The sequence below is a fragment of the Nannospalax galili genome, unplaced genomic scaffold (genome assembly GCF_000622305.1).
Source record: "Nannospalax galili isolate Female #2095 unplaced genomic scaffold, S.galili_v1.0 scaffold109, whole genome shotgun sequence".
Taxonomy (NCBI): domain Eukaryota; kingdom Metazoa; phylum Chordata; class Mammalia; order Rodentia; family Spalacidae; genus Nannospalax; species Nannospalax galili.
In genome coordinates this window covers 4,623,965-4,637,406 of record NW_008360315.1, presented here as the reverse complement: position 1 = coordinate 4,637,406, position 13,442 = coordinate 4,623,965, and the positions used below count along the sequence as shown (strand labels likewise).

General features: G+C 35.4%; 1 protein-coding gene across 2 annotated transcripts in view; it reads left to right on the top strand.

Annotated features, from left to right (window-relative positions):
- Tll1 (tolloid like 1) overlaps positions 1-13,442 on the top strand; it is a 241,358-nt gene that overhangs the window by 111,540 nt on the left and 116,376 nt on the right. For both annotated transcript variants that reach the window (XM_008824950.3, XM_029559553.1), the window contains exons 6-7: positions 7,856-8,034; positions 11,189-11,294. In XM_008824950.3, the coding sequence (XP_008823172.1) occupies positions 7,856-8,034; positions 11,189-11,294 (285 nt within the window). The remainder of the gene's footprint in view (positions 1-7,855; positions 8,035-11,188; positions 11,295-13,442) is intronic.

Here is a 13,442-nt window from a genome sequence, read left to right as displayed (position 1 = left end):
GAAGAGGGGGTCGGATCTCCTGGAACTGAAGCTACAAATGGCTGTTAGCTGCAGTGTGGGCGCTGGGAATCGAACGTAGGTCCTCTGCAAGAGACATCAGTGCTCTTAACTGCTGAGCCATTTCTCCAGTCTCCTCTGCCTCCACATCTCTATGCATCGCTCACATTCCAGTCATGATAAAAGATTGCAGTTGTCCAAAATGATGTTAAATATTTTAAAGGTCCTTTTATTGCGGAAGTTTCAAAAGTATCCCTCATGTAGTTCTAATTAGCTGGCATTTTTGCCGAAAGATTTGATTAAATGTAGCTTATTTTTTTCTAATAGTATTTAGTAGCAGACTTTATTTTGCTTTTCCTGTCAACAGAAAGAACATACGGCTGGATCTGCTACATTATGACTGCTCAATAGATAAAAGTTGTGGCAGTCATGCCCTTCCACTACAAACATCCTCTTCATTACAAAATGTTGATTTTTCTAATGCTGTTATTTTATTTCTTTTAAATTTATTATCTGAAGTTCTTCTAGAGACAAGAATTTGCTCTACTCTGTTACAGCTATTTGGATACTCTGTGGCATAGTTCATATAGGAAAGTGAAAATAGATACTAAATTCTTTAGAAGAAAATAATTCCGACCCTATTATCATGCTCTTTTTTGTATTTAAAGGGGAATATGTAATACCAGTAAGTCTTGAAGTGGGCCCATTACATCATCTTTTCTTTCCACATATTTTTGTAGAAGATGATTTAACTTATAAAAGTAATGTACTTCAATTTTGGCATGATCTGAGTGACATTAAGGAAAGTTAATCATTATCTCTAGATATTTTGGAGAGTGTCATAAATTATTATGTGTTGTTCAATAATCAAATAATGTTTCTTTCAAATTACTCTAATTTTGGCTAAAACAAGTTTTGGTTACTTTTGAAATGCTTCCTAGTTCTTTATATCTGTTTAATATTTTTTAAAATTTCATTTATTATGTTTATTTTATGTGTATGAGTGTATTCCCTCCATATGTGTGAGTGCATCTGTGTTGTGCAATGCCATGGAATTCAGAAGAGGGTGTTGGATTCCCCTGGAACTGGAGTTAAGGATGGTTTGTAGCCACCATGTGGGTGCTGGGTATCGAACCCAAGTCCTCTGCAAGAGCAGTCAGTGCTCTTAACCACTGAATCATCTCTCCAGTGGCATCCAAATCTTGAGTGTGCTTCCTTCTGATTATCTAATTCTACTAGTTATAAATACATTTTACGTGTTTCTAAATATGTGATGTCTTTGGGGTCAATACATCTTTCCCCTTTCTCACTCACATCCAAAGCTCTATTTTTGTTTTTAATAAATTGGTATTTATACTTGTTTTACTTTGTCCTTTTTGGCTGGTTTTTCCCATTTACTGTCTTTCATGTTTTTGCTTGTCATGATTTTATTGTTTCTAAAGCCTTTGCCAGGTTGGTGTTGTGCTAGAATGTAAGAGAGAAGAGGTTGAAGATACACAAGTTGGGGAAGAGTCAAGTGGTCATTTCTCAACTTAAGACAGTTCATTCCTAGGACAAAGCAGATGGTGTGGAGAAGTCAAAAGGGTATATTTGAAGAGGGATTCTCCTAGAGTGTTCATAAGAGGAGGAGGGGAATGTGAGTCCCAATTAGCCCACTCTTCCAGTATGCTTAGTGTTCTATTTCTAGAAACAGCACATTGTACCACATAAATGTCTATAGTTACTATTTGTCAACTAAAATAACCAGGGATAGGAGATCTCTCAGTTGCAGAGCACTTTCTTGGTGGGTTTCTTCCCCATCTTTCATTCTCACCCATTTTTGAGCTTCTCACTGTGAGATTTTACTCTACCCACAACTGTCATAGGCGTCTTACATCGGCTTACTCAGGTGTCCATCTTTGTCGTGATTAGGACACACAACTTACATCAATGTCCTTGACACACATGTTATGAAAATACTGACAATTTAAATGAAAACTAAGGTTCATAATTCTCTCATACAATAAAAGGATATGAGAATTTATCTTCTACATCAAAATAATTTGAAGAGGTTTTGAGAGCATATGTTTACTTCAATAATTTAAGAGATAATGAAAATTGAAGTTGTGACCCAAATACTTAAAATTATAGTTGCATTTCAAAATCAGGCTTTTGAGCATTATTATTTATAAATATATTTATGAATGTTACAGTAATATTTCATGTTGATGATATTTTCAGTACCATTTTACAATTTTATGTTTGCCTTATATTGTTTTTCAGTACTAGGAAATACTTTGTTTAGGGATAATACATTGACTTACTAATCATTTTAATTATTTTGTGACTTCTAAATTTCACCCAGAGTTAATATGATAGACCAAAATTTCATAAAACAGTTATTTCATAAATTTTGATGTGATAATGCTTCATGCCAGTCTCATAAAATTCATCTCAATAATAAAATTATTAAATTCTTGGGAGTTGGTGTTGCATAAAATATTTAGGACCAATTAGGGTATATCAAGCCAAGCACTGAACTCCCCTGCTGGACTTCAGTATTATATACATTATGTATTTGGAGTTGTGGCATTGAAAGTATAGCATTTAACAATATGTAGTGCAATTCCCTATGGAACATAGTGTTACTGTAATGTGGCGTCACTAGTATTGATGACAGTACTCATCAGTTCTGTTTGCAACATCCATACAGAAAGAAACACATTCTATTCAACAACATCACTTTCATCACTGGCTGTAGCTTACTCAATGAGGCAACTTGTAACCTTTATAATTTCTAAAAATAAGAACCAAATCGATCTCTTTTACGCTTAGAAGGAGAACTACTGGTTCAATGTGGGACTTTCAGTGTCTTCCAGAACTTTACATTTTCTGTCTTATTCTACTGTATCCAGTCTTGTTTCAGTTAACATATGTCGGTACCTCTTCTTTGCCAGGCCTTTTATAGGAAGAAAAGTAAGAAATAAAATTTGAAAACACAAATAAATAGTAAAAGGTTGTAGTCAGATTTTTTTTGCCATTTAACTTTAGTGCATGTCATTGTTTTAGATTATAACTGTTCATGTATCTTTATCAGAATGTCTATTTTTGTATAAGTGCACATATATCTTTCTAGGTATATTGTGTCTTTGATTCATTTTCAATAGGCCATATGATTTAATGCCTCTCCATATTTGTAAAAGGTTTAACGAGATGTTTTTCAATTAATGGCTGTTATGATAGTGGCATTTACTGATTATCAGAAAATTGTTGGCAAAATGTGATATCTTTTCCTAACAGAAGTTATTTGATTTGTCTTTGTGAAAGATTTATGTCACTGAATTTATTACTTTGGTCTATTATCCTTCATCTTCACTACCCTTATTTGGAGATCATGTATAAAGACTTTGGACAACTGCATTTAGTGTAGTGAATTCATGCCATCAAAACAAATGACCCCTTGATCTCAGCAGCTAGAACACAAACACTGTTTACTACCACATGTGCACTACTATTTAGCTCTTAATGTTCCAGAGTCATTACTCCTGTATGCTGTCTAATGGAGAAACCTCCCTGAAGACATTGTTTCTCTTGTTGCAGATGGAGAGGCAACCACATGGTCAGCCATGTGTTGGCTCTTAAAGATTTTCTCCAGAAATGACAGTTCAGGTTTCTGTGACACTGTCCAGAGCAAACCATATGACCAAACCCTGCATTAGTGGAGTTGGGAAGTATAATCATCAGCCCGAGAAGGGGAATGGATATTTTTGAACACTGACACAATTGACCGCAGAGCTGTTGCAAAATGGTATAATCTGATTTGACATTTAAAATAATCATGATATTAAGAAAACACTGTGGTCGGGAAGTAAGAACCCCCCCCCAAAGAGACAAATTAGTGAATAATTTCAACAATACATGTGAGAAATGATGGCTTAAGAAAGGGTATTATCAGTGAAAACCATGAAAAATGGATGGATTCTGAGCAATTGATCAAAGGTAGAACCATTAGGATTGACTACTGGAGAGAAGGGAAAAGCCAGGATTACTGGTGGTACTTGGCCAAAGAAAACCAAAGCAAGCTAGAGTCCCCTTAATTTTCACTAGGATTAGAAAATTAGTAAGAGAAATGCCTTATTGATTTCTTTACTTTTGTATTTATTCACTCAGTTATTCATTTATTAAGAACAAAACTGGGTAGATAATAAGCTGAGATATTGACTCTTCATCAAAGTGGAGAGATTAAGAAAGAGTCCTGTCTTGAGGTACCTTATAGTTTAATCTCCTTTAAGAAGTTTGAATCATGCCAGGTGTGGTGGCGCATGCCTTTAATCCCAGTACTCAGGAAGCAGAGGCAGGCAGATCTCTGTGAGTTCAAGGCCAGCCTAGTCTACATAAAGAGTTCTAGGCCAGTTGGGGTTACAAGGAGACCCTGTATAAAAAAGACCCTCCCCCAAAAAGAATTGAGTCATTTACATGAAAACTATGAATGATTAAATAATTGGATCAAGGATCATTGTGGATGAGAGGGTGGAGAGATTTCAAGAGCTGGAAGTATTGAATGATTGCAGCAAAACATTGTTTGCTGGACATGACAGGGCTGTTGCACACATGAACTCTCAGAGACGTGACTGTATGCCCAAGACCTGAGCAAGATCAAACCATGAAGCTTCACCCCCATCTGAAAACTTATTGGCAATTGCTGACTACTGGGGGAGGGAGAGTAAGATTTCTTCAGAGATGCAGCTCTTGAAAGGCTGTCCATGCTCCAGTAGATGGTCACACACTCATGTACATATAGACACCATTAACTGGACTCAGTGATTTAAAGAGAGAGAATGAGAGAGAGAGTGGGGGCTAGGAGAGAAACTGGAGGGGAGAGAATTGGTTAACTAACCCAAGACAAAAATAAGGAACTAAATTACTTTCTATAATTTTATAAGTAAAACTTTCCTACTGATGGAAAAGGTTTCCCTTGAGAGGACAAATTGACATTAAAATTGTCACACTGTAAAAATAACACACAAGTTAGAAATAAAGAATCATGTAGAAAAAATGACATTAAACATGGATTTCATTAGAAACTAAGATAATGTTTGTATATGATTAAATCATCCTTTTAAAAACTGCATGTTGCCTCATCATCTCATGTCTAATATTTTTATGAGCATTTTAGTTAACCTTACTGTCTATAATTCTGTTCCTAAGACCTTTAGTTTGTCAAGAATCAAAGCACCACATTTTTTTTTAATTTCGCAAGACCATTGTAAAATAATAGCTCTGTGAATAAGGCAGTATAAAATCTATTTTTCCTTTCCATTATGAAACTCCATCTTATTATAGGAAATAGCTGTGTGTGGATTTATGCCAAAAGGGTGTTTTAGGATTAAATGAATAGACCGTATTGCTTTGCTGTCCTTCAGAATTCCTTTTTTAAAGCACTGTGTTCTCTGAATATAAACCAGCTAGGATGACTCAATGTGCATAGTTTAATTGCTATATAATCATCAGATATTTCTGTTGCTTTAAAAATAGCAAATATTTCAGTTTAAATATTTTAAATTTACAAAAGAGTATTGTTTTTCTGAATCAAATAATTCTTGCGTATGTGAGCAATAACTTTTTGAGTATATAATAATTATCTATGTGAAACTGGAACATATTATTCATAAAACCTATATAGGGGCAAAAAACCCCAGTTCATTAATCATCACTCCTCCCCCACCAGTTATCCAAGACTTTTATTGTTGAAATATTAAGCTTAATTTACTGATATAACAGACTCATAACTAATGAGCATGAATTAACTCATTAAATTGGCATAGTGTGGGTATAAAAAGCACACACATTTAAAGCCTACAGAACTAATTTAGGAAGAATAAGGGGGCAGGGGATGACAAACGATTTACACTTGTGGAAAATCAACAGGACTGTGCAATGTATTTCTTCTGGAAATTAAAGAGGTGAAATTCCTTTTCATTATTTGAGCAATTATTTTTTTGTGTTTTTTTCTTTTACTTTAATAAATCAAAAGGGCTTTAAAAATGTGTACTGCACTGTGATTCCCAGCCCGAAGATTAATAATTTAGTGGCCTCTATTGCTGTCTAGGAGGAGAGTCTAAGAAATGATCTCAGTTTCAAAACTGTAATTATTAATATCTCAGATATGATTTTACTTGCACTTATAGTTTCTACCATGGTTTAAAACTTAAATAGATATCTTGTGCACATTTGCTCTTATAATTGTGTATGGAGAACCTTTTTCCATACAGCCACGCATGTGCACATATGACACAAATGACCTCACAGAACGTACATTTTGGAGGAGTATGTACAAACATCCATAAGTTGATGAAAATGTGCAGGAAGTTGCATCTGAGTACTTCACATTCTGTCTGATCAGCAAGGAAACTTTTTCAGTAGGTGCCATAAATATTACACACTCTTATGAAGTAGCTTGATTGATAGACACATACCACGGAAGTCGAATAATGCTTTGAACTGCTACCAATTGTTGATTCTTCATGAGTTTTAGACCACGTAGTAGTCTATTACTAACTATCAGTAGCTTAGAAACTGAAAATTTGTGTGCTCATTTTGAGGGTGCTCCTTGGGTATTAATGACTATGCTTGTGCTGTGTTCTCATACGGTGGAAAGATGAAAGTAGCTCTCTAGAGCTTTCTTCATAAGGGGTCTGATCCTGTTTTAAGGATCCATACTCATAACCAATTAGTTTCCAAAGGCCCCACTTCAAACATTAGGGGCTAGCTTTCAACACATGGATTTTAGGGAGACACTAAGATTCAGCCTTTTGCCACAGTTAACTATTAAAACTAGATAATTCATTATTTGAAAAAAAATCATCAATAGCTTTTGTTTCTATTTTTATTTTTATAACAAAAATAAGTTTATTACGATGAATTCATAAATGTAAACCACAGCGTACTTGTGGAGATCAGAGGACAGCTTGCTGGAGTTGGCTCAATCTCTCTCTACCGTGTGGGTCTTAGGAATCAAACTTTGATGGTGAGGTTGGAGACAAGCTCTTTTACTTGGTCACCCATCCCACCCCCATTTTTGTATGTGTTGTATGCATGCGTGTTTGCATGTGTGGGGATACTTCTGTATAGGAAGGCTGAGGCTGATGTTGGGAGTCATCCTCGATCTCTCTTCCACCTTATTCACTGATGCATGCCTCTCAATCAAACCTCAGTCTGGACCATATGACTAGTATCTGTCACTCTAGCTCTGGTGACCTTCTGTCTTTGTTTTTGAAGGCTGGAGTTACAGGGGCCAGCAGGCTTGTTTACAGGGGTTTCTGTGAATCCAAGCTCCAGTCTTTACACACAGCTTAACCACTGAGCTATTTCCCTAGCCCTTCAACTAACTTTTAAAAAATGTTTTCTAGAATGATACGATTTCTAAGAATAGAAATTTGTGTTTTGGTCAATCAAGATCTTTCATAGATAACTTCATTTCTCTTTATATTAAAAGGAGAAAAGCAAAATTTAACTTAATAATACAATAGTATTTGATTACTGCTAGATAACCACAGTGATAATTTAGTAACTATATAAGCAGGTGTTGAGGGTGGAGTGTAACTTCCAACAGCAAATTAGACATCATCATGTCATAATTATTTCTGATCATTTTATAAGACTATTTATCATCTAATATATAGATAATTGCCAAGCACTTAGTTAGAAACTATTGCCATATATTAATTTAAAGGTATACTAGAAATTAGCCTTACCAATGAAAGGCTGTTCTAATTTTGGACCCTATCTTTGGCCACATTGTTTCCAGAAATTCCACCACATTGTAATGAACCCAGCAGTCCCCTTTCCACCAAACTTTTCTCTACTTTCTGCCTTATAGATGCTGTTCTTATGTTGGTCGGCGAGGAAATGGCCCTCAGGCAATCTCTATCGGGAAGAATTGTGACAAGTTTGGAATTGTTGTTCATGAACTGGGCCATGTGATAGGGTTTTGGCATGAGCACACACGCCCAGATCGAGACAACCATGTAACCATCATAAGAGAGAACATCCAGCCAGGTGAGAGGTTTCAGACCTGGAAGCATTCTTTCTTTTTGCAAATAATGCAAATATTTTCTAATGTGATAGAGTCAATAACTTACTGTTTTAAAAATTATCCTTTCTAAGCTACTTTCTTAGGTTGAGGTTATTTCTAAATACCATGTTTTTCATGAATGGATGCGAGTTCCATAAATGAATAATATATAATGATTTTTTTAAATACACAGATTTGTACTGTAATTTATGCATATGGATTTGTAAGAGGGCCCAGGCCTTGCTGGGACATGCTTCAACCACAGGAAATCTATGCTGTATCAGGTACAGTTTCTGGAGAAAATTCCAGAGAAACAAGTCATTCCTATGACAGTCTTAATAGTTGTTCTTTGAGATTTATTCCTCTTATACTTGATTACAGTAAGGATGGATTCTTAAGAATGTTTTCAATAGTTGAAATACAGTTTATGATGAAAGTGTAATTTTCTCAGCATCTCGTGAGTGATAATACCATCATTATAAGAAATTAAGGTATTATTATAAGAAGTTAAGGTATTTCTCTTAACTTTTACATTCATCAAGATCATTACATTTCATTCATCAAAAGTTCCTAAATTCTCTTTTGCCAGCATGTATTCATGTATTTTAAACATGAACATAGCAAAAAGAAAGGGTTCTTATTCACAATCAATTAAAGTTGAATTAGAATTTTCTGTGATCAGTAGGGCTGATCGCTTTATTTGCTCCTCATCTGTTGCATTCCAGTTATTTACAGAGGCAGTATTTGTTGGAGACATAATGGAAAATACAAAGCTCAGTGTGGGTCCTATGGATCAGATGATTGTGTGAAAGAAGCAAGAGTCATATTTTGAGAATATTGTAGAATGAGACTGTTGTAAGCATAGAGTGACACATGTTCCTCCAGATGTCACAAAAATAAAAATGAAAAATTTAGTTAATACAGCAGGCAAAAAACTGGTGAAATTTCTAGGCTGAAACTAACTCATGAATATTGTTCTAGTCTGCTTTTTGCAAACTAAACATTCTGACCAAAAGCAACTTGGAGAGGAAAGCGTTTATCTGTCCAGAACACAGTTCATCTTTGAAAGAACTCAAGGTGGGAACTCTGAGGCAGGGAACCATGGGAGAAGGGTGCTTACTGGCTCTCTCCCTCTGGCAGGTACTCAGCCAGCTTTTTTAAAATATAATCCAGGACAACCTGCCCAGGGATGGCACCACTCACAGTGGGTGGGGCCCTCCCACATCTATCAACAATGAAGACAATTCCCCACAGACATGGACACAGGCCAATCAGATCTGGGGAAACACCCAAATGAAGCTCCCTCAGATGACTCTGGGCTCTGTCAAGTTAACAGCTAGAGCTAACTAGGACAACTATTTTCAGCTCTGTGTAATGGCTGCATGGTAAATTATAAGTAGAAGATTAGTTGTTAAGTACCTGGGGAAGTTAGAATCAGAATGATCTATATGAATCCAGGAAATTTAGGCTTTATTTTCCAGCTACCAGGGAATAATTGAAGGATTGTGAACAAAGTAAATTCAGATTTGAAAAAAGAATTGTGCTGCTGTAGGGACCATTGACTCTGGGTAGAGAGATAAGATTGAAGTCCAGAGACATATCAGAGTTCTGAATACTTTATGAGAGATGAGCAGATTCTTAGACAAGGCAAAAAAAGGGCAAGAATGAGATGCAGGAATATTCTCAAAATAATTGAGGGTGAACATTGGGGTGGAATCTTTTAATGATTTATTTCAGGAAACAAGATGAATATCGATATGTCAAAAATAAATATTGACAAAGCACAGTCCTTTTGAGAAGGACAAACACTGATTACCATAATTCTGGATTTAAAGTCCCTCGAAAGACCTACCTCTTTAGTGCAATAGGCTATGCCACTCTCATAAAAACCCTGTAATGATCTTCCTGTAGCTCAAAGGAGGGACGTATCTGAAGATAAACAACTTAGTGGATTTAACTATCTCGGAGAGAGAGGAGGGAGAAAGAAGGAAATCGTTGAGTGAGAAAGATGGATAGAAGCAGTTGTTGAGCCCCATTTAGAGAGTATCTTTTCCAAGACTAAGGTATCATCTAGGAGATCAGAGCAAAGTCAGTGGATATGATGTCCACAAACCAGGGGAAGTCATTTCAGGATTGATGAAGTCCTCAGCAGATGAGATATCAAAGTAAAGGAAATGTATACCCTCCATGGAATCTGAGTCAATTTGTTAATGGTCATCTCATACATTATATCATTAATGAAATAAAGGGGAGACATTATTCCTGAAAAAATTCAAGTATCAGTAAGTGAGAAGAACTTTGCTGTTAACTAGCTTTTAGCTGTCCTCTGTTCATCAAACTTTTTATTATGTGGACCAACAAAATAAAATAAACTTGTAAGGCATGCAGTCTCTTAAAATGGTTCATACTCAAGTATGATTCAAATGATTATATATGGACAAAAAAGAAAGAACTGTATATGCAGTATAAATAGATTCATAATTAAAACCTAACAGTGCTCTGGAAATTATAACTCTTATTTTTTTTTTTTACTAAACATTCAGGCTAATAGGAAAAAATAGTTATTGGATGAAGTTTCTTTAGTCACTGGGGCATCTACAACAGAGAGATTCCAGGCTGAAAGTATCCATATTGCAGATAAATTGGCTGTAAATTTATGCTCTGACTATAAGATCAGGTGATTTTTAACAGCAATGACTAATAAGTGCAAACTTTGGCCTTAAATTTCTATACAAATTTTCTGATTATAATCAAAATGAAACTTGTATGAAGATGATTAGTTTATGTTAGAATATGGCTTTAAATCATAAATTATTATAATCATTTGCATAGCGCCCCCCAAAGCATTACAATTTTAAACAAACAAACATTAGGAGATGATAACAGAGTAGATATAGAAAAGATAGCTAAACTATTCTGGTAGTCTGACCTACTTTCTTAAATCAGCTCATAGATATCAAAGTGAACAGATATGCTTTTTTATTTGTTGCATATGTACACGCACACATATATACATATATGTATATATATTAGTAATAGAATCAGTCAATAAAACACAGAGGAGGTAGGCCTCTGAAGTGCTTTTCTCTTTTCTTTTAATTAAAAGTCTTCTGCAATTTTGCTTTTCTTGATTCCTAGGTCAAGAGTACAATTTTCTGAAGATGGAGCCTGGAGAAGTGAATTCTCTTGGGGAGAGATATGATTTTGACAGTATCATGCACTATGCCAGGAACACCTTCTCAAGGTTGGAGTCTCAGGTTATACCTTTTGACTTTTAATTCCTTTCCTCCATGTGGTTTCCCACAAAGCTGTGTTTATCATTAGCATAGAAGCACGTCCAAATATTGTTGCTCTAGGGAAAACCGAAGCAGAGAAATGGTGGTTAACATTCATACCATCAGCAGGTATTCATTTAAAAGACATCTTTAAACATGCTTTTATAGTTCCTATATACATTGAAAGCAATGATGAAAGCGGTGTAGATTATTTAAATAACTTTATATCCACAAGTTATTAAAAATAATGAAAACAATTACTTAGCCCACTAGCATGTTAAACTGGCAAAGCATTATTTAGTAATAATTGGGAATTCACAAGTTAAATATGTTATTCATTTGATGAGAAGGGACGTCAGATTTTGTATGTGAACTGTGTTTTAAGCTGTGCATTTTCACTTTTTTTGTACTATGTATGCCCCAAATTTGATATTAGTATATACATTTTCAGAGATTATGTTAAGAAAATATTTTACTTTCATGCAGCTTGGAATTATAATTCACAATCTATCAACTTAAAAAATCATATCATTAATAACCTAAGTCACATTTAGAGCTGTAATAAATTTGGGGTATGATCTGCTTCATTTTAAAGATGATTCCATCAAGCAAATAGCTTCCAGGTAAGGTATTTGGAATAACTAAGGCACCAAACTCATCCATCTTTTTGTTCATCGACCCCTGCTTTGCATCCGCATGTCCATTTCCAATCAATTTTTTATGCACTTCTGTCCATCTCACAGTTCATCTACATCTATTTTTAAAAATCAGTGTTAAATAGAAGGGGAAAAAAGCACGTTTATTCCCAGTTTTTTTTTTTAAACTAAAAAAACCACCGTTAACAAGCCCTTAAAATGCTATCCATGTAAAAATCCTTTCTTAGAGAAGAAAATCTTAGAAAATGAATGTTTACGGGATTTGGAAAATGATTTTCTTCTAAAGTACATATAATAAATACATTTATTTAAAGATATATTTATTCAAACATAACATTCAAACACTTATTGTTCCTGGAATTGGAATTTAAAGTTTTTGTAGAAATACACTTGGAAAATCTGGGCTGAAATCAAAGTTGTAAAATTTTATTATTAGGTCAGTACTTGGAATTGAAATGAGTTTTCCATAGAAACCCATAAGAAATTGTGATGCGCGTTCACAATTTAGTTCAGCCAAGACTGCTCTCTCATGGCACTAAAAAAATTATTTAGAATTAACCCGAGGTTTGAATCCTTGTAATTCAGGAGGTGCTGGAAAGTGGCTAAAGAAAACCCAAAGTATCCTCTATAGTTCATAGATAATGAATCTTTACTGAGGTTTGAATTACCCACTTCACTTTAGTCTGCACTCCTCTGACACTGAATGTGGATCTTTCTGTATAAGTTACTAAGCTCTTATGGCCTGCAGTCCATCTCTCCCTGGCCTGTCTTAACCTGCCAGGCTTGGCATAGTGTTCTTGTTGTCATAAATCTATCCTGTTTATCGTACAGTACCTGTGACCACATGCACAGGACCTGCACAAGATTGGGCAAACCCAAATCCCAGAACGGTCAGGGGAGGGGCTCACAAAGTCATCCCAACCCTAGCTGGGGGGCTATTGCATGTAACTCTCATGCTCTATTGGATGGCTCTACACCAGTGCACACACTAGCAGCACTAAATAGACTTGTTGGGCTTAAAAAAGAGTATGTGAAGCTGGGAGTGAAGAGTGGTGATGGAGGACATGAGGGGAATTGGAGGGGGGAGTGGGGGTGAAGTTGACCAAACACGTAACATGCATATATGAAATTCACAAACAACATAAACCTATCTCATACATTTCATAAATTAATCTAGGACTGGAAATTTGGCTCAGCAGTTAAGAGCACTGACTGGTCTTCAGAGGACCTAGGTTTGACTCCGAGCACCCACATGGCAGCTAACAACCAGCTTAACTGGAGTTCCAGGGTATCTGACACCTTCTTTTGACCTCTATTGACATTGCATGACACGGATGCACTTACACACATGCCGGCAATGCACTCGTATACCTAAAATAAAAAATAATAACTAAAAGAAAAAAATCTATCTTCCCACATTGTGAGAGATTTTGTCTATTCATTAAAGATAGTTGTCTAATT